General features: G+C 39.5%; 1 protein-coding gene across 2 annotated transcripts in view; it reads left to right on the top strand.

The window, feature by feature from the left end:
* The window catches only part of Arhgap15 (Rho GTPase activating protein 15), a 638,684-nt gene extending 616,197 nt beyond the window's left edge, over positions 1 to 22,487 (top strand). For both annotated transcript variants that reach the window (XM_021155709.2, XM_029472910.2), the window contains one exon: positions 21,176 to 22,487. In XM_021155709.2, coding sequence (XP_021011368.1) covers positions 21,176 to 21,359 — 184 coding nt within the window. In that variant the 3' untranslated portion in view covers positions 21,360 to 22,487. The remainder of the gene's footprint in view (positions 1 to 21,175) is intronic.
* The last annotated feature ends 3,584 nt before the right edge of the window (positions 22,488 to 26,071 follow it).

Here is a 26,071-nt window from a genome sequence, read left to right as displayed (position 1 = left end):
ACACTAACTCATAAAAATTTTGAGAATGAGGTGTCCAAGGGTGATATTTTACACTTACCAAGTTCCTCTTTCCCTCAAAAAATATTCCCTAAATGTTACATTATATTGTTGCACATCCAAAGTATATTCTCCAGTCATGCACAGTAAGTTGTTCTCAGAAAGACTGAAAAGTAGAAGACAAAAAGAGGCAGGCAAAAATGAATGGCATGGCAAGAACCCAACAGCTCCCTCCACCAGATGTGGCTTTCTCATCTAGACTTGAAAGAAATATAAAGAACTTATCTGTGGCTAGCTCTGTTCTTCTACACAGAGGAAAATATTCAGTTCAGTCCAGTTCCTTTCTACTAGCGGAGCTGGAGAAAAACCTCCACCCGCACAAATAAAGCAAACGCTCTAACAACAATAAGATATGGAATGCCCCACCTTTTTCCTGCACCCGAATCTAGGAGGGAAGCTGAAGGTAATATAGCACATAAACAAACTCATTGAGAAAGACAAAACATATGTGCAGGGAATAGAGATAAAAATAAAACATGTCAACAACAATGTAATACAATCTGAATGTTTAAATGCCAAGAAAGCAAATAACAAAATGTTCAGAAGACGATTTCTAAGCACTTCCTCGTAGAGGCTTGCTTAAACACGGTTTAGGGCATGGAGCCGAGATAGGTGTGACCCCACACACAGCAGCAAGGTAGGGTCAAATGGCTCAAGGATAACATAAAGTTAGGCGAGCAGGCAAACAACCTCTGACCCCAAATGGATGTAATCTGCTTTCAAAACCATCTTCTTTTTCTTTCTACAAGATAACATTTTATTTTTTCTAAACAGATTTAGTTTTGCAAAGATATTGAGCGTTTAGTATACAGTATCCCATATACTCACATTCCTTTGGGGTCACACACTGGTATAGTTTCTCCTATTCCAGTTATGGGCATCCTATTATAGCTAATGAGGCCAATATTAAAACCATTGTCAACTAAAGTCCATAGTTCACTTTAGAATTCACTCTGTCTGTGGAGTTTAGCAGTTGGATAATGGTATGTAAGCACCACCGTGGTATCATACAAAATATTGTCACTCCCCTTAAAACATTCCTATTTCCCAACTCTTCTCTCCTTTAGCTGAAGTTCTAGTTGATTACTGATCTTTTCTTTCTCAATAATTTTGGATTTTACAGTGTCAGCATTCTGGTTAGCTTTTTCTCAGACTCACAAAACTCTAGTCATATGCAAAGAGGGAACCTCAATTGAGAAAACACCTCCATCCAATTGGCCTGGGGACAAGCAAGATGGTTGGTCATTTTCTTGGCTAATAATTGATGTGGGGAGGCTCAGGTGGGTGTAGTGCCACATCTGGGCAGGTTGCTCTGGGGTGTATCAGAAAGTATGCTGAGCAAGTCATGGTGAACACTCAGTCCTCCATGTTCTTTGCTACAGTTCCTGCTTTGAGTTCTTGCCCTACCTTCCCGTAGTGATGGAGTGTGACCTGGGTTATGTAAACCAACTAAACCCTTTCCTCCTCAAGCAGCCCTGTAGCCCTGGTATTTATCTTAGCAACAGAAAACAAACTAATACAATCTGGTCCTGGGATCGTCATCTCTCTCACTTGGCAGCAGCATCACAAACTCCCCAAGGGTTTGTGAGCCTTCAGAACTCAATTCTTTTTACCACTGACTGATATTCTATTGCATGAATATATTATAGTTTTCATCTATTCACCTATTGGAGGATATCTGTGATATTTGTTAACTTAAAAACAAAGCTTTCAAATGTAAAGTAATCAAAGGTTGGAATTTTGATCTCAGATCATGTTATTTGTTCTGCGGCAAGATTTCATCCAACGGGCTATGCTATGACTTGCCACCACACAATGTAAACTTATCTTTTCTATCCTTAAACTTGGAATTAATTTGAAACGCAATTCACTCCCCTTTTTCTGTTCACTGATGACATGAAAGAAGCCACTTTTATATGCATAAGCAAGGCGAGCTATTAAATTAAGATGTGAATTTTCAAATATAATATAGAATAGAATAGATATTTCAAATATAATATAGAATATAATTATATTCAAATAGAATATAATTATAATTTTAGATCATGTGTATTTTCTGTCTTTTGGTATCAATTATATCCAATAAAAATGTGCAATTCTGTAACCTTTTCAAAAGAGACATATAAGCTGTTATTCGTTTCTAAGTAGAAATAAATGTTACCTGGCACACCTGTGCCGTTTTTTGGACACCAAATAATATTTACATCTGACTTATTTTAATAGGAAAAATAAAGGCTGTCCTGCCATTTGGAGGCAGCTCCAAGTGAAAGCCTTTTGTGGCCCCTGGTTCTGTGTACATGGAAGCTATAAAGCAGCTCGCGAGAAGCTTTGCCAAGGAACTCTTAAAGTTCAAGCAGAAAAATAATCACAACATCTTTCAGTCATTTTCTGCTTGTGTTTGTTTCCTTAAAATGCACAGCTAAATGCTCCCTCCACACACATACTATTCAGTAGGTGGGGTATATCTTATTACTGGGTCATTTTCCAGTACATTTGGCATAGTTAAGGTAAAGTGTATTAACTTTCTCTCAAAATAAAGATGAAAACAGAGTTGTAGCGGTTGTGAATGCTTCAGCCATTGTCAGAAAGTTCAGAAATGACAGGAGATCCAAATAATCAACTCTGCCTGGTGCATATACCGTAGTTTTCCCCTGGGATATCTGCTCTAATCCGACAATGTATCTGACTGGCATGAATGTAGAATTACTTTCAATAAAGATTTTATTTCAAGCTTGGATGATTTCCTCCAAAACATCTTGTCACTAAGGCAAAGTATATCATAGAATATCTGATTTTTTTTTTCTTCCCTACAAGTCAGCTTTTGAGGGGGAAAAAAAATACACATTTCAACTCAAGTACTCCACTCAGGTCAATTCACTGTAAAAAAAAAAAAAATCACATTTTAACATATCTAGGCTGATTAAAGATTTTCTGTGTTAAAGAAATCAGAGAGCTGTCAAGAGAGCTTACCCTAAAGTCTGGAAATGGGAAGTCAGCCGCACACTCGCTCAAGTGCAATGCACACTCTCCCTGAAGTAACCTCCAATCTAAAGAACAGATAGCTCTTCCTGTGAATACTCGGCTTCTAAAATATTTGTCTTTTGGCAAGCAAGGAACACTTAAAGGTCATATCTTCCAATAAGTGTGAAATTCTTTCCAGGCCATAAGAAAACTATGAGTGACCATCCCACGATGCTGAATCATCTCCATGGTTTCATCTCTCCACTCTATTCTTCATTATGATCCCACATTAAGTCTGCGTACTCAAGACAGAGCAACAGTGGGCAACAGTGCACTGTGCTATTCCAAATTCACTAACACGGTTCCCTTGGAGCTCGCTTACAGGATTTCAGCCTTCATGTCACATTGTTTAATTTATGCTTGGTTCATGTCATCTTAAAAGTAGCTTATGTTACCTACAGAGTTTCGCCCTTACTGAAAGAGCACAAATCAAATGACTTAGCTCTAATGGGACGAGAGTCATTATTTTAACATTTAATAATCATAGCAACATTATAATTACAACGTGTTTTAAAATTCAAAATCCATTTTATCCCTATTATATTTTACGACTAATGGACAAGACTGAGATAAGAACTATGCGCACAAATGAAAACAGCATGAATAATAGCTCTTAAAGCGGGAGGAATGGTAAGAGTTATGGCTGGGTTTTCCTTCATTAGCTCTGTCACTTTCAGGCATATCATTTAACCAAAAAGGCTGTGAGCCAAGGGGACTACACATAAGCTTTTCTGGGAGAATTTTTAGACATTTGTTGGCCTGTATCTAGAACTTGTTCCTGTATCAAAGCTCTCCTAGTGAGACCCGGTCTCCCTTCCCTTGTTACAAAACAGTACCCAGAAGCAAATACAAGCCCTTTAGATGAGAGTGACATTTTTATCCACTTCAGAGGGATTCCACGAAGGTTTACATTTTAACCTGCAAAAATTTTTCATGGTGACATGTTTGCCATTACCTTCACTTTTGAAGTGGAGTCTGAGGCTCAGCAAACTGCTAAAATGTTTCTCTCACATGCTTAGCACTTGGAGAACGAGCGGTGTGGAGTCTGCATCCAGATATATTATCGCCTTTCCCTAAGCAATAACTCTCCCCACCTCCGAGCCCCAGGCACATGACAGTCATACCAGGAGCTTTTAAAACACATCAGGCTCACTATAGACCATTCGAAACAGAATTGCTGTGGATGAGCCCCCAAAACTGACATGCTTTTGAATGGTCCGTAGACAATGCTAACAGGCAAGCTGGATCAAGAATGTGTTCTCTATGGTGACCTGAGCAAGTTTGGAAACTATAAATTTCTTTACAGATATACCATGTTTGTGCCGTTTTCACTCATCATAAAGCATGAATACAGTGAGGAAGTGGATGATCCATGAACTTTCATGTCTTTTCTTTCACAAGTTTCCTTTCTATTGGAATATCTCTGATTCCCATGCTCATGGGGACCACCCCAAGGGGTACTTAACATGGCAATACCTATCTATTACTGCCAATGGAAAGAGAATAGAACAGAGTGGGAAAGAGGGAAAACTCAAACTGTGACATGGGCTCAGCAAAGCCCAGACAACCTGTAGAGGCTCTGGAACCCCTGGCTACCACAATCCTTCCTAAATCCAAAACAGCTTGGCCTTTATATACTCACTGCATTCACGCACTGGTCAAAGGCTACTTCCAAGAATCTTTGGGCTGAATCGCCTCTCCTCAGCTGAGGCAACACTAGATAGAGGCTGATCTGCTGACCGAGTGTAGACATTCGAGATTTCCTTGAAGACCAGAGTTTCTCAACCTGTGAATCACAACCCCTTCGGGTGTCAAACGATCCTTGTGCTTATCAGATATCCTGCATATCAGGTATTTATTTATATTATGATTTGTAACAGTAGCAAGTGTAGGTGTAAAGTAGGAATGATATAATGTTATAGTTGGGGGTCACGGAACTATATTAAACTATATGAGGAACTATATTAAAGGGTTGCAGCAGTAAAAAGGTTGAGAATCACTGCTTGGAGACAAACCTACTTCTCAGAGTAGGTATGAACAGAGACACCAGCTCATCACAGGCCATGCACAGTTCACTGTTTGTTCAATGTGTATCCATTCTTTATATATATATATATATATATATATATATTATTCATATATATATATTCATATATATATGAATATGATAACCATTTCCCCCAGGATGACAGGAAGCCTCTGTTACTGAGAAAACCTTGGAAATGAAAGCTTTAGAAGGATGGACTACAGACTAAGCAGCTAAGCCTAGCCTGAGCTACCCCATCATCTCAGCCCTCCACCATGCACCCTGGGGTCTTTTTATCCTTCATCCATTGGCTCCTTAGAACATGGTGATTGTCCCAGTGTAGTGACCCACTCCCGCATTCATGACCAGTACAAAATCCTATTGACCAGATTAGGATTTCTACCTCAGTCATTAACAGAGCTATACCTAAACAGCAAGTACCTCAGTCTGGGTTAGGATTAGGGGTTAAGGTTAGAGGTTAGGGTTAGGAGGTTAGGGTTAGAGTTAGGGGATTAGAGTTAGTTAGGATTAGGGTTAGGGTTAGGGTTAGGAGATTAGGTTTAGGAAGTCCCATTTAAAAGCCATACATATCGTCCCTATTTCCTCTATGCAACTCCAAGCCTACCTCAGCTATTAACTTGATCTGAGTCAATTACATCTGCATAGATGACAACTCTTAGCCTTGGCTTCTGGTCCCTGGACTCAAAAGTTCAAGTACCATAAAGCAACTAAAATCCAGTGATTATGTGTTGCGCTCACACTCAGAAGGGCAGCTTTATTAGCTTCCTGTTGCTCCTGAGAATCCCATATCCTATTACTACGTCTTGACTCTCTGTAAGTCAAGTCACCTTGCCTGCTCCTTAAGCCCCATTACATGTTACCAAGATTACAGCTACCTGACTTCTTGTAATTAAACCCCATCTCTCTATCCCTATTACATCAGTATCTTTTCAATTCTCTTGCTATCAGTGAGCCTGTATCTACAGAGATCACTCTTTTTCAGTCAACTCTCATTCCAGAGTAATATCAACTACTTTCATTATAAACAATGGTTTATGGACTTTCACTGGTACTTAGTAATCACTTCCAGGAATTCCCCACTATTATTTGCAAATGCTCATGTGAAACAAAAGCCATTCTCCACAAGTATAACACCCCAATTCACTGTTGGTAAGAGTTTTAGCAATCAGGCTATCATCTTGCTCATGAATAGGTTCTGTACCTGTCACCACTGCCTGTCTCATTGTTACAGAACAGCATATGAGCAATCCCCAATCTTAATTTTATTGTTAGCCTTCTTACACCACTCTTGGAGCTAGCAATCATGGGCTCTGCTCCCTGTGGAGAGTAAGTAAGAGAGAATACAACATGCAAGGTTTAATTGTCATCTATTCACTGAGGAGGGAAGGATATGGCAACAGGATTAGTCACACAAGGAAGGTGGGCTGACTTTCAGACTATAAAGTCCCACCCAACATAATAATTTCAACCTCTTATCAAGGTCAAAAGATATTCTAGCCCTTGAGGCCAAAGAGATAGATGGTTTGGTGGTTAAGAGTGCTTGTTGCCTTATTTATAATAGCCAGAAGCTGGAAAGAACCCAGATGCCCCTCAACAGAGGAATGGATACAGAAAATGTGATACATTACACAATGGAGTACTACTCAGCTATTAAAAAGAATGAATTCATGAAATTGTTAGGCAAATGGATGGATCTGGAGGATATCATCCTGAGTGAGGTAACCCAATCACAAAAGAACTCACTTGATATGCACTCACTGATAAGTAGATATTAGCCCAGAAACTTAGAATACCCAATATATAAGATACAATTTGCAAAACACATGAAACTCAAGAAGAAGGAAGACCAAAGTGTGGATACTTCATTCCTCTTTAGAATGGGGTACAAAATACCCATGGAAGGAGTTACAGAGGCAAAATTTGGAGCTGAAATGGAAAAAAGGACCATCCAGAGACTGCCTCACCAGGGGACCCATGCCATAAACAACCACAAAACCCAGACGCTATTGCAGATGCCAGCAAGATTTTGCTGACAGGACCCTGATATAGCTGTCTCTTGTGAGGCTATGCCAGTTCCTGGCAAATACAGAAGTGGATGCTCACAGTCATCTATTGGATGAAACACACAGACCCCAGTGGAGGAGCTAGAGAAAGTACCCAAGGAGATGAAGGGGTCTGCAACCCTATAGGTGGAACAACAATATGAACTAACCAGTACCCCCAGAGCTCCTGTCTCTAGCTGCATATGAAGCAGAAGACGGCCTAATCGGCCATCATTGGGAGGAGAGGCCCTTGGTCTGGCAAAGATTATATGCCCCAGTACAGGGGAATGCCAGGGCCAGGAAGTAGGAGTGAGTGTGTTGGAGAGCAGGGTGTGTTCTGAGCACCCATATGGTGGCTCACAACTGCCTCTAACTCCAATTACAAGAATCCAGCACCCTCTTCTGGCCCTCACAAACACCAGGCATGCATGAGGTCCACATACATAAATGCAGGCACTCACACATAACAAAAATATGAATGCCTAAGTCTTATTAAAATTAGTAATCTCTGTTTCTACTTCCATGTTCTTATTTTCTCAGTATGTATGACAGGTATAAAACTTGGTTGTTCAAGAATATACCTTGTATACTATAACTAAATCTAATTTTTTCTCCAGATCCCATTCTTCCAAATAAATGATGACTGCCTTCTAGATGTTTCTGGATTTGTTTCTATTCTGAATGGCTGTGTACATCAGGGTGCCCAAGGAGGGCATCTGTTTATATTGTTTATATAATATTTCAACAAATATTTATTAAGTACCTATTACTGTGATCCAATCACAAATCTTGGTCGATGGCCAAATAGGTCATCCTGGTGTTTAAGATATTTACATTCTTCCAACAAGGCAGGTTAGCAGGGAATAAAGTGTCTAGCTTTAGCAGGGAATAAAGTGTCTAGCTTTTGCAACCTCAGCAGTTTTCAACTATCACCCCCAACTTCCAATCCCAGATTTAATGCAACACAGTAGAGTGTGAAACTGTCTTGGGCCCATTACATAGTAATTTCAATGTAACTGTGGCTGATGTACCAGCCATAGAATCATGCTATATCACTGGGTATTTCTGAAAGAAAGGATTGTGACTGTGTCTTATCTCCAATTCTTTGAAACTTCTAACAGCCTTTGTACCCAGTCAATAAGAAGGCTATGAAGGAGTCAGGATTGTTACTATCACTGATGTCTCAGGTCTTCCTTCCCTGCCCAGAAAATCCATCTGAGGACTAGTAGAAGAGCCTGGCTCATCTCTCTACCCACCAACTGTGCTACTCATAGGCACTGTTCTTTGCTATTCAAACACCAGGATTGCTAAAAATCAAATGCATTTTCTCTGGTTTTCCAGTGTATCAACCTAAATGGAGGCCATGGATTCTGCTAAATCCTAGAGAATAGCAAGAAGTGCAAGGCATGCTGGGCAGAAATCTTAGTCTACATTAGCCTTCCTTATCTCAAATAATACTACAACTTTTCAAGAATGTCTATTCTTTAGACATTAATCCAGGAGCACAAACCATTCTTCAAAGGTCACTAAATGTGTCATCTAGTACAGAAATCTCAAACATCCTGCCGAATATTTCTTTTGATGGGGAATTGTGGATAGCCCTGGTCTTATGTTTTGAAGCTAATTTCACTTTCCTGGGATGGGTTGCAGACTAGGAGTGAATCATGAATACAGGTGACTTGTGAACCTTCTCCCCATCTTAACCTTTCAAATAAAGGCTAGAGCCAGTGATTGGGCAGTAGGAGGAAAGGTGAAGCTGAAAAGTTTGGGGGAAAAGGGAGAGAAGAGGAGAGAGAGAGGAGGACGATGGAGGAGGAGGAGGTGGAAGGAAGATGAATCAGAAGCACATGGCTTGCAGAAACCACAAGTTATATGGGATCTCATAGATGGGAATAATAGTACTGTAGTGGTCGATCTGCCCAATCTAAGCATGTAGCTTGTATTTCTATTAATTGAGTTGTGATTTCTTTAACCGGGCTTTTTGGGGTTGGAGATTTACTGCTACAGGGAATATGGGCCTTTTATGCATGAAATATTTAATTACTTGATGAGTGCTCCTGATAGCTTTCCAGGATTTATCAGGGAAGTCTATATTAGATATTCAAAGATGTAAAATTCTAAGGGGTTAGGATTTTTAGTGATTTTTTTTATTTTGACTTGATTGCATTATCCATGTTGATAAGAATTCACGACATTTTTGAACCAACCATCTCATTTTCACATCACTAAGTCTTCATACAAAGGAAACCTTGTTCCCTCTTTTCCCCCATATCATGGCAGTTTGCTTTCCCACCATCATGGCTTCAAACGAAGCACCAGTTTAGGTCCTAAGTCCTTATTTTTAGGAGTGTATTATTTTAATGACTTCCTGATACCCAATAACTTACAGGCTCCCATTAAAGTCCAGTCACCATAGAAAGGATTAAAAATTATTTTCTTGGAGAAAATAAAATAAAAATATGGAATGAAGAATGATAATACTCAAATTGCAACTGATTATCAGCTACCCAAAAGAACTCTGAAACAAGGAGATAACCTCTGCCAAACACAGACTGCTAAGACCTTGTGTAGGTGCCCTAGTGGGAAGCAAACTAGCTCCCTTCACTTACATAATAAGGAAAAAATAAGAGGTTAACAAATTCTTACTACATACTGGTAACCTTCCTCCTGGGCTCTTCAAACATTGAAGAGTAAATATTTAACACCCATGTTTCCCACTAATGTCTTTTAAATGAGGTACATTATTCTGTGGGCTTAATTAATGCTGATCCATGTTCAGCACTGGATAGTCCACAGAAAATGTGACTAGCACATACTAGCATTTCAACAGGTTCATTTGAAAAACTCCATACTCACTATTTTCTGTGTCAACTTGAAAAAAGCTAAAGTCATCAGAGAGGAAGGAACCTCAGTTGAAGAAATGTTTCCATGAGATCCAGCTGTAAGGAATTTTCCCAATTAGTGATTGTGGGGAGGAGGACAGCCCATTGTGGGTGGTATTATCCCTCTGCTGGTGGTCTTAGGTTCTATAAGAAAGCAGCAGGCTTAGCAATCCAGGAGAAAGCAAGCCAGTAAACAGCACTCCTTTATGGCCTCTTCATCCGCTCCTGCCTCCAGGATCCTGTCCGGTTTGAGTTTCTATCCAGACTTCCTTAAGTGATAAACAGCAATCTGGACATGTAAGCAGAATAAGCCTTTTTCTCCCCAACTTGCTTTTTGGTCATGGTATTTCCTCACCACAATAGAAACCCAGACTAAAGACACTCATGTAGCAAATAATGGCACTCTTATGAACATTTGCTTCCTGAAAATATTCCAAATGTATGATACATTTTCTAGATGTTTCCTCTAACTCTAAAGTAGGATCTTGAAATCATCAGTCATTAGGCAGTGGGGCAAACTTCTGTTACTCCTGGGAGACTCACGTAGAGATGACTGAAACCATCCTGAAGTTTGAGGGAAGATGCCTAAAGAAAATCGGAGCTGAAACGCTTTGTTGTTATACCAGCAATGCATTTCCAATTGAGGTGAGAGACGGTGGCTGTCCAAAGTTTAAACATCTCTGACTTAGGAGAGAAGACTATTCATACTAGTTTCATTTTTCTTCTGTCTTCCTGCCCTTCTCCTTTGGGTAGTTATGCCCTTGAATGTAAATTAGGAGAATCTGAAAAATTAAAAAATGTCACCCAGGGAAACTTGCTGGTTGCAACTCATTTTAACTGTCTGCTATCCTTCCTCAAGTGTTCCTCAGGCCTCATTGTTAGAAAGATCTCATATCTCAAACTCAAAAAGATGGGCTCTTAGTCATTTGCACAGGACGTGTCTATATTCCAGAGTAGTAGAGACTCGAGTCTTACCCTCAGTTCTACCTCTTTTCCTTGGTGCCTTTGATCAAAGTATTCAATCTGCCCAGAGCTCAGTCCCCTCATCTGAAAGTTCATCTGGAAGCTTTCTTTCAGTTATGACGAAAAGAAGAGTGAGAGGAGGAACATACCTAATAACATGATAGTGGTTTAAATAGCCGAGTAATAGTTCAAAATATCCAGATCGATCATATGCAGGTATGAGTGGCTGTGAATACGAAAAATAAACACACAAAAAAAGTGTCACAAATCATTTGGTAGTGAGTGGATTATTCAATAATTTGCTGGCATCCTTTTCCCGAAGGGTAAATTTATATTGTCATCACATTTCTAAACCAAACTAGATCAAGATAAATTAGGGAGCATGCTAAAAAATAGTGACATCATTTAAAAAAAATAACCTAAGACAAGACTGATGCTCTGTATCTTATCTCTATATGCCTGAATTTTATAACAACAATGATAGAAATTGCTGAAGGAATGCTATCATGTGTAACTACAGAAACATCAAAGTAAATAAAATCAAGAAACAAAAAGTCAGGAACTATATGTGTAATAAAAATGGTGAAAAAATGTATCTTCTCAATACATAAGATCTCAGAAATCTACACAGAAAAGACTCTTCATTGCACCATTGTCCGTGACCGAAAACAACAGAACAATCCGAGAGCCACCAGCAGTGGAATGCTTAAATAACTCAAGGTGTTTCCATGCTATGAAATGAAATGACTTTAAAAAAAAAAGAATGCAGTATTTTATGGGTTCTGAATTAGAAAGATGCCTATGATATAGAATAAAGGGAGGGAAGGAAATTCTAGAGTGTTTGAATCTTACTATTTCATTATTTTTTAAAGGAAAACTTTTTATATGTGTGCTGTATATTATACAAGTATCATATATAGATATCTATTATCATATATAATGGTAGGTAAATCGTGGGTCATTAGAAGACTATCCAGAAGCCACACCCAATGGTTAATCATAGCTACAATGATGGTATTTCTTTTTTGTTTTTGTTTTTGTTTTCTGAGACAGGGTTTTTCTGTATAGCCCTGGCTGTCCTGGAACTCACTTTGTAGACCAGGCTGGCCTCGAACTCAGAAATCCACCTGCCTCTGCCTCCCGAGTGCTGGGATTAAAGGCGTGTGCCACCACGCCCGGCTATTTCTTAAGGAAACAGGGGAAGGCTTTACTTGTTACTCCTAGTTGCTTTTTATTAGCACATTTTAAGAGTTATACAATAATTTTTATACAAATAAATGAAACGGACTAAATAAACAACCATAAAATAATGCTGTCTCAATAAAAAAAGGTGGCAAGAAATAGACACAAAGGAAAAAGTATACAAGGTCATTTGCATTTGTTGATTTCTTTCCCACTGTTCACACTAAAGTATCTAAAGTTGAAGGAATGGAAAATAGCAGGCCATTTTTCATCCATAGTGATTACATTTTAAAGAATACACCAGGTAATAATCACAAGGCCCTCACACACGTTGCCATGGAGATCAGTGCTTGTTCTCACAGCATGGACTTGTACCACCTGAGAACTTGTTTGAGACATTTGTTTGTCAAGGGTTGTCCCAAACTTCTTGTTATCAAATTTCTGGGAGTAGATCTCGGTGTTGCATGGTTCATATGCCTCTCCAATTGCTCTCATGGGCAGTGAGAGAGATGGACTGGCACCCTCCTATTGAGTATAGGGTTCCCACCACCAGTGCATGTGATCTTAAGACAGATGGTGTGATAGGAGGCTGTTCTGTGTGTGTATGAGCTACCTGCACCTTTAGCTTCTGTCCATTGAAGGCTGCAGGCAAAGGAGAGTTCCCCCACTTCACCCAATTATGAAGCTTTCTGCAGACAGTGCCAAGTACTTGCGGTGGCAAGCTGGTGGGGGTGAGGTGAGTTTACCTGCTCAAAAGGAAAGCCACTTCCTATAGAAATAACTCCAAAATTTTAAGAAAGAGTGCAGGATAAGATTGTGTTGTTATTTACTAACTTTACAGTACTAAATTCTTAGTGTACACCCATTTTACCATATGAGATAATGACAAAACAATAATCACTACACATCTAAGGCACAGCAATTGCTGATGTTAGGCGTGAGAAATGCCATCAGAACTGTAGAAAGAGTATTTCTGCAAATACAGCAATTACATTATATACTCATTTTTTCTCTAAGTACTGACAATGCCCTTTTATTTCAAAACCTAAGAACAGAATCCCCATCACCCTTCAAACTAAAATCTTTATGGTTACTAAGACTCTCCAAGGCCCTCTGGAGTACCTCCTGCCTCCACAGCCTGGCTCCCCAGTCCATTGGCCACACTGTGCCTTTCTCTACTCCCAGAACTGCTAGCACAGCTTCGTCCTGCAGCACTGAACTTGCTAAGCCTTTCCTGGAATCTTCTCTCCCTCCCAAGGAACAGCATCCTGTCTGCTAAAGACAACATGTTTCACCACTCGCTGGGACTTGAAACTATCTGAGTAGTGTTTGAAAATGGCAGCCCATGGGATGGAAGCACAAATCTCTGAGAATAGACTCATAGGTCAGTGGGATTTTTAAAGTGCTAAGGATCAGTACAAGAACTAGTCCCTTCCTTTCTTAATTTTCTTGTAAAGCATTTCATGATTGAAACATTATCGATTGAGTAATGTGTGCTTGGTTGTTTCTTGCCCCCCACCCCCACCACCTCAAGATTCTAGTCACCCCTCAGTTTTCTTAGAGGATTATTTTCGGCACACCACAAGAGCCTGTGGATGTTGAGGTCTTACAAAATAGTCCAGTATTTGCACACAATCTATGCAATCCTTCAGTATACTTCACATTATTTTATACTATTTTTATACCAAATATAACTAGTATGCTATGGAAATAGTTGTTACGGCACATTGTTTATGGTCGATGTACAGGAAAAAACTTTATATGCTTTCAACACAAATGTAATTTTTTTTTCTGTCAAATGCTTTCCACCTGAGGATGGCTAGATCTCCAGATACAAAATCTATGAATAGGGAGGACTGGTTGTGTGAGCTCGTATTAGGTTTTACTCACCGCAACTGTTTCAACATTCAGAGCAGCACCCGGTACATAGTAGGTTATTAAGGAACACTTTTTAAAATTAAGGCTGTGGGTGAGTGAGACAGCTCAGTAAGTAAAGAATTTGCTGCACAAATACAAGGTCCTGTGCTCAAATCCCCAGTGCCCATGTAAACCCAGATGTTACAGTGTGCATATCTAGAACCCAAATGTTCCTATGGTGAGATAGGAAACAGAGTCAGGATGCCCAGATGCTCCCAGGACAGCCAGCTTCAAATTCAAATAGCAAATAGCCAGATTCCTTTCTCAAATATGGGAAAAGATGAGGACGGGCTTCCACATGCACACTGTAGCACACATATAACTGTACTCACTCACAAATGTGCACACATGTCATGCACATATGCATACACACAAAGAATTGTACTCATAAAAGTTTAACATTTTCCCTAATAGAATGCATTCCTGTACAATTAAAGAAAAAAATTGAAGCTTCTTTTAAAATATGCTTTGAAATAACTGGCATACTTGAGGCACTGTGATTAGCACGGTGAAGGCGTTCAACAACAGCATCGCTGGTATTCCCTTCTGCTACTTAGAGTGGCAGGGCTGTGTCTTTGACAGCCTGTTTTATTTATCATTGTTGATATCTTTCAAAATACATAACTAGAAATATGTTGTTAATTGAAGCTCGTGGCTATTCATTTTTAAATTTGCTTTCCTGACATCCTATCAGACAATTTGAATATTATTTTAAAGGTGCTTTAGACTTTCTCTGTAATGTCTGATCAATAAAAATATGAGGCAAGTGAATAATTGAAAGTGTTTCAATCTTCTGAATTGAAATTAATGCAAAGTAGGTCAATAAATGAAAAAAGGCAGGCTGTGTTACCTATCAATAGGCAATTGCCATATTGGTTTTTTCCCTATAATGTGCTTTGAAAAAATTATATATGCATGGCTTTAAAGATTAGTTAAAAGCAAAAATGTCAGAATATAGCAATAATTCCCACTTGAGATGCTAGTCATGAGCTGATTTTTGGAAACTAATAATGATATAGTATGTAGATATAAAATTGAAGACTACAATTAGTTTAAGCCAATTGATTTCCTGATTGACATATGACCAAATGTGAATGATCACTCTGGAACACACTGATGCTAAAGGCAAATGCTCTGTAAGCATGCTCCAGCTCTCATTACATTTGAGCGTTCTTCTTACATGCTCTATGACTTTAAGAGAGAAGGTGGGAGTTTTGCAAATTCCCCAGTCTTATAAAAGGCCAAGGGAGGCAGCAGAATAGCTTGTGCAAACTGGGGGAAGGCAAGCATATGGTTAGCATGTATCCCCTCAAAATAGTCACAACACATAAGAAACATAAGTTGAGCATATTGAAGACTGATTCTATTTCTAACTGCCTCTCTTCACTAAGTGGTCAAAATTACAACTAACATTTCACACGCAGTGGCTGAAACACATTTAGCAAACCAGGTGTGTGGCTTGATGGCAGGAATACGTTCATTACCACCTTCTCCCCTAATCCAGTAACACCCTCTGGAAGTTTCTCAGACAGGAAGAGGGTCACAGCAGTATACCTCCAGAGCTGGAAACTTGTCCAGTGGGAAGTTATGCGGCTTTCTGTGGCCTTCACACATCACCATGGTAACAGCAAAACACAAACTTAAAAGGAAATTTTCAGGATGGTGAGTGTCCAAGCCTGATGATCTGAATTTGATCCTCAAGACCGATATGTTTAGTGTAAAAAAAACTTCTGCAGTTGGTCTCTCACACAGACACAGACACACACACACACACTACATACATACATAACATAACATAACATAACATAACATAACATAATTTTTTCAAAGTTTACGCCCACCTATCAGCTATCTGCTTGAATCTGTGCTACTATTAAACATGTTGCTTTTCTTAATTCCATAGTAACTTTTAGTCTTCTACCAAGTCCCTCTTTCAGCTTGAGTCATTTGGGTGTGATTATATGCAACCAAGAAATGTCTTTCAGTTAGCTCAGATTCTGCGCACTTTTTTTGAAAAGCCTACCAAGTAAAAGACTTTCCTGAGAACTTCTGGGTTTTGGTTGGCTGCTTGGGTGATTGGTGGGTTTTGTTGTTTTGTTTTATTTTTGTTGTTTTATTTTGTCTTGCTGTCTTGTTCGGGCCTGGGGTCTAATGTCTGTTGCTCTGTAGTACAGATTGCTTCTTTAATAATCCAACTGCATGGATCGTGCTCCTTCCTTCTGCACCTGACAAAGAGTAGGACTGGTGGTCCCGTTTTCTCTTCCTATAGTGCTATAAGGGAGTTCTTCTCTGCTCCTCTGAAACAATAACTGTGAGCCATTCCATGATTTTATAAACCTTTTCTTTAACACGGTGGTGTAAGCATTGCTCCTACAATGAACATGTATCAATTGCTATCTCAGAAAACAGTAATAAAATCTTAATGATGTCTTTATTAGGCTCCGTTGGACAAAGCAGGTTCTGTTCAGTCTTTCTAAAGAAGAACTGCTCATCAGGTTAAGTTTGGGCTCTTCTTGCTGCTTGTATCTTTGCTGTTAGGATTTCTTGGGAATAAATTAATAGCAAATAAACACCGATCAGGGAAATTCCAAAATACTGTTAGAAGAGCTAAATGTTTTCTCTGCCTTCCTAATCACCCACCAGTTCATAGTACTTTAATCTCTCCACCATATCTTTGTTCTTGCGTTTCTTATTCATATTTCTTCTCTGCAATTTAGTTTGTGTCTAGTAATAAAGGATGGATGTCTTTCATCTTTTTTTCTGGAAACAGGTTAAATTACAACTGAGACTTTGCAACCCTGCCAGTGGAGTCTTTGAGGATGGTGAATATGTCCACCTAAGGAGGGAAAGTGTCCGGAAACAGACACACCTCACCTCCCTCTAGGCTGGCAACAGAGGCTGCGACCCAGAGAAACACAGCCTGGTAAAACCCAGTACATTTTCAGAACTGCACACAAGACCCCTAGCAGAGAATGCTAGGACAGAGTTTCCCTGTCTGTATATCTCAGTGCCACCGAGGCAATAAATCCAGGCACATCATTGAAGTTAGAGGACACAAGCTGAGCATAAGCGGGGCCATTATCTCCGTAGTCTTTTCAAAATCTTCATACCAGTTTCGTGCATTAAAATTTACAAACCACAATCCTCTTCAAAACATATCTGGGGCACCATTTTTATGAAACCTAGGAAAGAAATGACGTTTCATGGGACTCACTTCAGTCAGAGCTTCTTGGAAGGTATTGCCAACCATGGCCTGTCCTCCAACTGAGGCTGGAAGAACCTCTTACTACCTTTTTCTGTTTTCCTCCATGTACACTAGATTTACAATGTACATACAGACTTTTTCTTGTTTCTGTTAGACTTTATTCTTACATATGCTTTACTAGTTAGGCTCTCAGCTGTAATTCCTATCTAGTCACCCAGGAAACTAGAAGATAACGCTATTATGATGTGACATGTAGATACTTTTTCATAATACTCTAATTATATTTGGAAACACTGACTGACTTTCTATGTGCTTCTCTAGCAGCCCCTTGACTGTTCAGGAGTCTAGCAAAGTAGGGATGGCTGGGTTTGTTTGTGAGTAACTAAATTTACAATAGCTAAGACTCTTGCCAGGTACCCCTAATTTCTAAGCCTTCTTTGCTAGAAGTGTCTGCCCCTACAGTCTACAAAACGGGGTCCAATGTAATTTAAAATATAGCATGAGCCTATTGTCTGTCAATATGAATCATTTGATTAAATAGTCAGTAATTTCTACCACATATTGGTCTTTACCCTCAGCATTATTTCTTAGATTGCTTTTTCAACATATTAACTACTGCTTCATTGCTATTCAGAAAATAAACTGTACACACATCTCTCTCTCTCTCTCTCTCTCTCTCTCTCTCTCTCTCTCTCTCTCTCTCTCTCTCTCTCTCCCTCTCTCCCTCCCTCCCTCCCTCCCTTCCTCCCTTACACACACAATGCATTTAATAATGGTAATAAGCTAATTAGCACATATTTCATATAATACCAATCCATATTGTCTTATCTCTTAACTCCATCTTGTTTTTCTAGAAGGCATAGCAAGTGACTTGATTTTCTTAATTTAAGAAACAGCTATCAAAATGTAATCTGCACTAATCCAGACATGGTAAAAATATAAAGCTGTGTTACTCTGAAGGGTTTACATTGAACCAGATCACTTTAAAGCTCTCGTCGATTAGCATTATCAAAATCAGTCAGAGAATTTGTGGAGAACGGACCTGAAGAATACAGGTTTGGGATAAGATGCCTGTTTTTTATTCATTTGTACATAAAGGCCAAAGCTGAGCCTTTGAACACTAGGGTAGGAGCCTATACACTAGGAGGAATCCATTAGGGGCGCCACCATAGCCCTGCAGCTGAGATGGAAAGACCTAGACATGAATCACTATCGTATACTCTCCAGTTTATGGAAACTCAGTCAGTACCCACCTCTAAATTTGGCCTTTTCCTGAGATCTGAGGCAGGGTCTTTTACAAGCACAATTAATCAATCAATCCATAACCTATAATGCTTGGCGTAGAGAAAAGTCTCTAGCCTCGTTCAGCTTCTTTTCTCCTTAGAGCTACATCCCACTCGTGGTGCTTTGTGGATGAGAGCTGAGGTTCACTGACAATGGATGGAGTTACCCCATCACTTCCTGGCAGCGATGATTATCCCCTGCACTTCCCAAATCCTGGATGTGCCTTGACTTCTGGCCTTACTTTTTAAGGGTGTCAACTCAGATTGAGCTCCCAACTAATCTCAACTCCCCTGTCCATTATTTTTGTTCAACAGCAATGAGAACAGTGTAGATTGGGAACTATATCTTCATCCCTCAACCCATGCTTACATCAGGCGACTCCTCCCTCAGACTCTCTAGACTCTGGTCCCTAATGATCTTGAAATACCCAGATGCCATTGCCAGGCCATTTACCATCACACAGGCAGTCTGCCTTCTCCATAGCCTATAACCAAAGAGCACCGGTCTCTGTTGGGTAAACCTCTGCAGCTGAGACATTTACTGTCAATGGGTAAAGTTACAGCAGCTTTTGCCTGCAGAGCACTCAATTGCTTGTTATGTTTTGTTTTTTCCATTTTTGTCTTTGGCAACCTCTCTTGTCTTGGAGTCCTTAGAGTTGGTATCATAAAGGCACTCATTTAAAAGCAAAAGATAAAACCCTTTTTACCTTAAAATAAGTCTTACTAATGACTTTTCTAGCACGCTTGCCAAGAAGAGGTTCAGACACATATCAAACTGAGGTAAACTGCCATGCCACGGGGAGCTGAGGTCTGTCTTGCTCGACAGATGTGGGGAGAGGAGGCTCATATCACTACACAGCCTTTTGAAAAGCAAAGCATCAAAGTGACATAGCTCTTTTTATTTTCAAAGAAAATCTTAAATTTGAAATCTCTGGTAACTCACTGATACTCTAAAAATATGAGACTCCCTTCCAGAAATGTAGCCATGCCAACAATACTCACAGGTACAAATGTTCTCCACTTAAAGCAGGCGGAAAAGAAAAATGTGAAGCGGAATGTCTTGGATTCTTCTCTCAAAATTGCAGTCATTTTGCCCACAATAAATGTGCTATAACCAAACTGACAATCGCCACTGTAGAGTGAAGGATGGAAAGTCTGGGCCTCTTACAGCTGATTCAATAATCACATAAGGGGCACAGGAGCAAAAGGTTGGCATAAGGGTGTTAGCAGACACTCACAGATGACGTGTCCTTAAGAGCAGGGACCATTCAGCCTGCATACCAGCCACAGTTCTGCATGCCATCAGTCCCTGTGCACATAGGGTCTTAGTCATTTCAGCTGCCCAACAGAGCTAACAACAGAATCGTGTTTGTCGGGTTGTTATGAAGATTAAATAGCACATTAAGATCATTTAAAATAATAGCTGATCATTGTTGTTTGGGACAATGTAAGTCACGTATAGTCTGCTAGCAGCACTCCATTACATTTACCTGGGCAGTGCTCAGATACAAGCCAAAGCATGGGACTTCAAAAACTCTAGTTGGAAAGTAATGAAAGTAAATAGAATCTTGGGCCTCCTCTGACGCTGAACTGTATTGACAAGCACTGGACAAACAAGACAGCCGCCAAGATCTAAACAGTTCAACAAAATCCCACACTGAGCACTGAGGCCAACAAATGCTTCCACTCAGACTCTTCTAGGGTCAGGCTGTTGGGAAGTCTACAACAGCATTTCTTAGCACCTGCTTTCCACGTGCTGCCTTACCAGCTTTGAAACTCTCTACTCCAGAATTTTGATAGGAAACTAGGAAGTATCAACCATGCATGATTTGTTTAAGTGTCAAGAAAGTTTGGCTTTGCTTGAGAAGTTCTTTTGGGCCATGTCAGGCATTCCTTTAATACAACATCTTTATATACCAAAGGCAATCCAGCTTTCTATGGAATCCTCACTTGAGTAAGGATCTCTCTAACCTCAGAAGGAGTCTTTCTGTCTAGAAATGCTACCTGATCCTTCATTCTATTAAGACATGAGAAAAATCACCCATCCAAATGAATGGAGAAACAAAATTTTGACCTATACCTAAATGTCCCAGAGGCCACCTCCTCTATAAGACACACCCAGTTAGCTTCTTCCAGGAGCCCTTCCCTTACTCTAGTCAGTAAAGTGTCACTTGTTCCCAGTTCTTACGTCTGTCTTCCATTACTAGTCATGCATATACTTTCTGTTATTAATTTGGATTCTAAGATAGCTCATGAACGTGTCACCTATATTATCCATCTATCATAAGCACCCCCGAGGCTGAATCTTGTTGACTCCACAAGAATTTTACTGTTAAACATATTTATTCATACTTGTGAAATATGCACAGTAGCCATTTGTAATGAGGATTTAAGGTGGGACACAGTGGTGTTCACTACAGGGCCCTGCTCTTGTTCGGAACTTCATGTACAGCCTTCGAACAAACAGTGTAGCAAGGTTCTCTGCTTTTCTCTTTTTCCTGGAACTACATAGCTAGCCACAGTGTCACATTAAACTCCAATGGCATCTTTTCTTTGTTTCTTTTTCTTCTCCACAGGATAGTGGCCAAAGCCTCCCAGAATCTCATGTCCACCCAAAGCTTGGGGATTGTATTTGGACCCACCCTTCTGCGAGCGGAAAATGAGTCAGGGAATGTAGCGGTCCACATGGTATACCAAAACCAGATAGCAGAGTTCATGCTGACTGAGTATGATAAGATCTTCAGCTCAGAGGAAGACTGACAGCCGAGACGAGCTACTGAGTATGTTCACATCTGTCTTGATGCCTAATATTTTTACATTTCTGTAAACATATTTCTGAAATATTTTTTCCTTCCAAGCGACAGATGCTTCATTTTGTGAAAACTTAGTGATGATTTTGTATTTAAGTTCCAAACATTCAAATAAAATAAATGACAATATTTTCCTATATGTGTTCTACATTAACCCCTTGGGTGTTGGGTTTTTTTTTTCAGCATTCTATAAATACATCATAAGTGTCTCACATTCTTAAATGATGTGTACAAGGTAGCATTAAGACACAGCTCTTGTACCGCTCCTTGCCATGAGGTATATTATGGTGGATGTGCAGCTGTGTGAGTAAGTAGAGAAATTGTGGGTAAGGATGAGTGAGTGTATACACTTGTGCCATCTCAAGATCCATTTGCAGCAACTCACCAGCTAGGTCCGCACATGCCTAAGCATCCACAGAGAGAACACAAGTGGGAAGAAGGCATCTATGTTCTCGATCAAAATAGAGCCTTTTCACCTTTCAAAAGTCCAATCCAATGATGCTCAGTGACAGGTGAGCTTGGCAAACACAACACACTGAGTGGCAACTTTTCTGAAGAACAAAAGGATAGCTGAAGAGATTTGTTGTTGGGCTGTTCTCTCTGTGTGTGAATACTATTGTGGTTCCACAAACACACCATGTTATAAATTAAAGGGATTAATCTTTATTTTATACAGGGGTTGCATTTCTGTTCCATTTCGATTTTTCATCAAACTGTGTATCTTCCCTTTCCCCAAAATGTCATTTTATGTAGATTTTTTATTATGTTTTGAAGGATGTTTTATTGATGAGGTACACTAAATCCATCCAGAAAGTGCTATTTTTAAATTCTTGTATCAGTATGGCCTAAGGAGTTCTTGACTAGACTCATATTGTTTTATCCATTTGATGGTTACTTTCGGTTATGATGGATAAACAAAGGATTAGCTGTCTAGAATATATCAAATATTGCCATATTTTGAAAAGTATGTAATATCTGAACACATCTCATGCCGTTTTATGAAAGAGTTCTGCTGTTAAAACGTAAAATCGTGTTTGAGAGCTTTTTAATAAATTCATGTGGCATGAATAAAACTAACCTAGTGTGATAAGTAAGTCCGGTTATGAGTTTGTCCATAAAATAAAAAAATAAATAAATAAAGCACGTGAATAATATGATGTGAAGCACGGATCCAGGAGAAGATAGTAAGAACAGTGCTGAACTCATAGGCATAGGCTGTAACATGGATGGGACATTCAAGGATGAGAAAGTCTACTTAAGAGGTGTTCATGGAGTACCAGCATCCACAGAGATGCCTGAGGATGCTTGCCTGAGGAGGAACCCATTATGCTTGTCTTAGTAAAAGTACCTAAGTAAAAGTACATGAGCTCATAGCCAAGAACTATGAAGCAGCCACACTGAATAGTTCAATGTGGTTGCATCAAGTGGAATGTATTCGCACACACCACAAAGCCAAGGGAAGTCACAAGAAACAGAACCCCATGATCTAAAGACATCAGTAAGAGTGAAGCAGCAGAATGGCTAAACTGGAAAAAGCTTCTTACACATAAAACTTGTGCCTTTCAATAAAACACAGAGAAACATGAAACATGGGTTTCTGTCATTCATTTCTAGTCTTCCTTAATGCTATAACAGCCTCAATGAAGCCTTTTCCAAGACGTTAATTATTTCTCTTTCTGAAACAAGAAAAACAGGGTTAGAACTTCCAGTATTAAAACACTGTGTCTTCACGAATCCATCTTTAAAGATATCCTGGAAGCTTCAACCAGAGAGGAAGCCAAAGAGAAATGGCACTACCTGCTTTGAGCAAAGATCTACATCCCCTTTTCTCTGCTGCTTTCCAGATTCATAATCTTCAAACGCACCAGCTTCTTGATTTCCAATCAGATGGGATTTAGCCTGATCCAGACCCCAGCTGTGTCCTGTTCCTGCCTACTAAGGGCACTGCATCAGAGAACATGTTTTCTCTCTAGAGGGAGACCTTTCCAAGGTACTGAGCCAACACGCCCATCACAGTATCTCACTTGCTCACTCTAAAAGCATAAAAAGGTTATGGCATTTCAGAAAAGCATAATGTCTAGAATCACTGTCCCGAGTGTCAAAGCCGTTTCTTCACTAGGTTGAAGCACTAAGAGATTTTATTCTCCATTAAAACAACAACAAATACATAAACACACACACATACATAGTACAGGTAGTGAGGGCTTCTTACCCACTTGGTCTGAGCTAGGTCATATTCTAGGCACTAAGGATATGGTTGTCATAAAAAACACATTCTTAAGTATTACTCCCCTGTGTATTGTAGGAAAGGAAGACAAATGCCTAAGGATTAGTTACTATCCAGTACAAGATCACAAATGTTTGCCAATGGGGTAACCACGTTCACCATAGGATTCAACACCTACACATAAAAATGCTCAAATAGATCAGCAGTGCCAGTTACAGAAACATTGACAAAACATAAGAAACAAGCTGTGCCTGGGGAAGTCCGATTGGGCTGCACGGTTGAGATAACCTTGAGAAGTTCTATCGAATTTTGACTAATCAATGAGGTTTACTAGACCAGGAAAAAAAATACAGAAGGTGCACCCAGCAGGAATGAGGAATGACATGGACCAGGATTGGGGAAGACCTGATGCCCCCAGAAAATATTGAGAAAATCAGTAACTAGAGATGGAAGAATATGCCTGGTGATTTTGGAAGACAGAACTACAGAGGTTAGATGTGAGCCAAAATATTCAGAACTTTTCTTGTAGACAAAGGTGACCCACTGTGAGTTAGTAAATAAAAGAGCCACAGAACAACTTGGACAAAGCATCTCTAAATGTCCTAGTGGTCAAGAGATTAAAAAAAAAAAAAAAAAAAAAAACTTTGAGAAGACATCTATTCTCTCACAGTGACTAGGGCTCTGCATTATACGTGGGCCATGTGTCTCTATTTCTTTTTAACATTTCCTACCAGTGCAATAATGATCGTGGATTCTCAGAGGCGTTTAAATACAATGATAAGGCATTATCATCTACCAAATAGAAACACAAGTCTAAAGCTTCCTCTCTGAAAAAAAAAAAAAAACCAAACCAGTTAGAATGCCCATTTCATCCGGGCTTTATCCACCCAGCTCGTCAGAGATTTCCCCTCTCTTCATGGAAAAGATGGGTATTCCGTTTTACATGTTCTGAGTCTGGCTTTGCTTAGCATGTGCCATATGACAGGATCATCATGCCACCGCTCGTAATTGAAAGCCTTATGATGGTTCACCCTATCCAATTAGAAAACAAAGGATCCAATTAAGAAAAATGAGAAAAGCTGTTAGAAAGAAGCAGTCACTTGCCAACAGTGCTGTCCTTCCAGCTTAACACAGCTAGACATTGACCTGCACTTCTCTCTCCCACATTTATTTTTGTGAATTATAAGTTAATCACCCTGTCAATTCCTAATTAAAAGGCCCTGCAGAATTTTTTCATGCAAAAGGACCGTCACTAAAAGTTCTGGGTCAAATTGCTCTGTTGTCAAAAATGAGAAAAAAATTCCAAAACAATATCAACTCTCTCCTAGGGAATTCAAAATCTTCAATTAGAATGCTTCATCTGGTCAGCTCTGAAAAAAAAGTATATATATATATATATATGCAAGATTATACAAACTAAGCAGGTTGTATTTAGATAATATACGTGTGTGTGTGTGTGTGTAACAAAATTAAAACAATTTTTTCAACATGTATTTGAAAAAGAACAAGGAAGGGTACCTGGGGAATTTAGGGGGTGAGTCAGGGAAGAGGAAATGATGTAAATTAAATCTATTATAATTCCAAAAAAAGGAAATAATCTTAAAATGCTTCATCTTATCATTACAAGTACATAGGTTCCTCTCTCTGTGTGTGTGTGTGTGTGTGTGTGTGTGTGTGTGTGTGTGTGTGTGTGTGTGTATGTGTCTGTGTGTGTCGTCTGTGTGTGTCTGTGTCTGTGTCTGTATCTGTGTTCCTTTAAGCCAAGGGTTGCACACGAGCGGGACCAGGCATGTAGAGTAGAGTAAAGAGAAGCAGGCAGCCAGCATTATGAAGTGGTAACAGCTGGGGAAAACTCAAGCTTCCTGCCTGGCTTCAAAAGGCAGGCTTCCACTCAGGTGGAGCTGATGTGGCTGATGTGGGAATGTGAGCAGTGTTGCCAGACCTTCAGATCTTTCATGGAAAGCCAGAATTGAGAATCTTCTATGAAATCTGATTTTTAAGACACTAAATAAGCGACCAAATAAAACACATATGAGCAAACTTTGCCTGGAGATCAAATCTCTCTTGTGGCCTCGGCTGTTAAGCCTTACAAGTTGCAAAGTTTGTTCCCCCAGAAAATGGCAGTCTTTAGAGTAAAGTTGAGAGACAAGGGAATGAGCCAAAGCAATAAGAGCAAAGGACACACAAACAGCAAAGAACACAAAAACAGCAAAATACATCGAATTTACTGTTCACATTCTGAGCAGATTGCTTAGTCCATTTGGAATGCTCTTGTTTTATGATCTATTAAATACAATATACATTTAAAAAAAATCTTACTGTCTAATGTGGTGAGAGCTAAAGCAGGTAATGCACATATCACAAATTATCACTTAAGGATGTAGATGATAGATCCATAATTTAATGATAAATGACTTTATAATCTGGAGATGGTG

This window comes from Mus caroli, unplaced genomic scaffold (assembly GCF_978045245.1).
Source record: "Mus caroli unplaced genomic scaffold, Mus_caroli_1 scaffold_2, whole genome shotgun sequence".
Lineage (NCBI taxonomy): Eukaryota > Metazoa > Chordata > Mammalia > Rodentia > Muridae > Mus > Mus caroli.
The sequence above is the reverse complement of the archived record's forward strand: the minus strand, read 5'-3'. Positions and strand labels throughout refer to the sequence as shown.